This window comes from Vollenhovia emeryi, unplaced genomic scaffold (assembly GCF_000949405.1).
Source record: "Vollenhovia emeryi isolate VEMERY1.0 unplaced genomic scaffold, V.emery_V1.0 DF947359.1, whole genome shotgun sequence".
Lineage (NCBI taxonomy): Eukaryota > Metazoa > Arthropoda > Insecta > Hymenoptera > Formicidae > Vollenhovia > Vollenhovia emeryi.
In genome coordinates, this window is record NW_011959007.1 from 1 (window position 1) to 1,693 (window position 1,693).

General features: G+C 46.5%; 1 protein-coding gene across 1 annotated transcript; it reads right to left on the reverse strand.

Annotated features, from left to right (window-relative positions):
- Window positions 1-6: 6 nt before the first annotated feature.
- On the reverse strand, window positions 7-1,441 carry LOC105558341 (eukaryotic translation initiation factor 3 subunit F-2-like). Its single transcript, XM_012005960.1, has 3 exons — window positions 1,265-1,441; window positions 864-1,127; window positions 7-454 (listed from the first exon to the last, which is right to left on the reverse strand). Exons 1-3 carry the CDS (start codon window positions 1,439-1,441, stop codon window positions 47-49), a joined length of 849 nt encoding a protein of 282 aa, XP_011861350.1. The 3' UTR covers window positions 7-46.
- Window positions 1,442-1,693: the final 252 nt, after the last annotated feature.

Sequence of the window (1,693 nt, forward strand, 5' to 3'; positions counted from 1 at the left end):
GATAAACCGCTAATCAAAATCGTGTACACCAACGTCTACCAGTGCACTAAGATTCGACAGTAAAATGTCCAGTGGGCATTGCTTTGTTTACTGTCTTGTTTGATCTCTTTAGATTCTTTTTAATGTCCCAGCAGGGCCAAGTAACGCCCGCTAATGCCCCCCAAAAATGCCTAGCGACGCTACAAATCTCTATGCAACAGCCTTGCGTGCTGTACAAATTGCACGGTGTACATTCGTCACTTTGTCTCGTCAAACTGACATTCCAGCGAACCTGAACTTTGACCGGAGTGAACATGGAGCCCTGCTTGCCGTTCGGCACGCCCAACGGGATGCAAACGTAGGCCTTGATCGCCATTCTCGTTGTGTTCGCCAGTGTAGTGTCGACAGTTAGGTGCACCGGATTATTGCACTCCCGCACATAATACTCGTGGATGACGGACGAGTGCGTGGTGACCTGCGATACATTCCGTTTAGTCGCGCGCCATGAAGGGGGCACGTACGACCCGGTGAGGAACGATTCGTCGAGACAAAGCTGCTTTCCTTTTACACTCAAGTGATACTGAGTCATTCAGTTATGTGAGTATTTTATACTGAGATATGACATCATTAATGTGAGTCTATTAAACTCACTAAAGCACACGGTCTTGATCGTGTGCAAAACAGTTAAATCTGGTTGAATCTCACTTCTCAAGAACCAAAAGGAACATGCATTCAACTGAGTTATGACGTCACAAGTGAGATTTATCCGAGTTTTCATGTAAGAGGAAAGCAACTGATGTCGAATTCCACTCGGCATCAGTTTGCCGGTGCCGACGTCGGTCGACGAGTCATTTCTCGCCGGGGAAGCGAGCGTGAGAAACAACCTCGTTGCCGGTGGCCCACCAACCGACGATATTCTCCTGCGCGTTGACCCGGTGATTCAGGTCGTACAGATCCATGCCGTACGTGAGGTCGGTCTCCACCTGGCTCTCGGACTCCTTATGCGGCACGCAAAAGCAGTTGGTCACCTCGACGACGCCCTTCTGCGTGCCGTTAATCGCATGTGTTCTTTCCGTCGTTGAAGTATAACTTCTCACTCGGCAGATGATTTCGAGAAACGACCCCCAAGGCTCGACGATTCTTCTCCACTATAGAAACAATAATACGTTCGTGCATATTATCTCTCTCATCTTGATTTATCATCTTGATCCGGGTGTCCCCGGATTCGCGATAAATCACTTTCGTAAACTTGGTAATTTCTACATCGCCCTTACCTGTCGGCAACAGAAATATCGAATCTAGGATCTGGTGAATTTTGAATAGAAGAGCTGGGCACAATATTCGTCATAGCCGTTTGTATTTGTGGGACGGATTCTTCTTGCGGTTCTTCGATTAAATGATGTGGTGTAGTTAATACCCCGTCGAGAATATTCTCAATTGTCCATTCGACCGATCGAGTCATTCTAAGGTCTTCTAGGATTACATTGCGAGAAAAATAGGGGAAGAGTAGTTGTACCTAATAAAGATGTTTCGTTACGATAAAATTGTCGCCTTTTGTCCCTTTTACGAGAGTTAAATATAAGAATGGTACAAAAAAAAGATTACCTGTCGCGCCATAGCATCCATCTGGGAATTAGTGTGCGCCAATGTAGATATGTTGCCACGTAATCTGTTGTGCGAAACCTCGACGGAGAAGCTGGGCAACCAAGACACA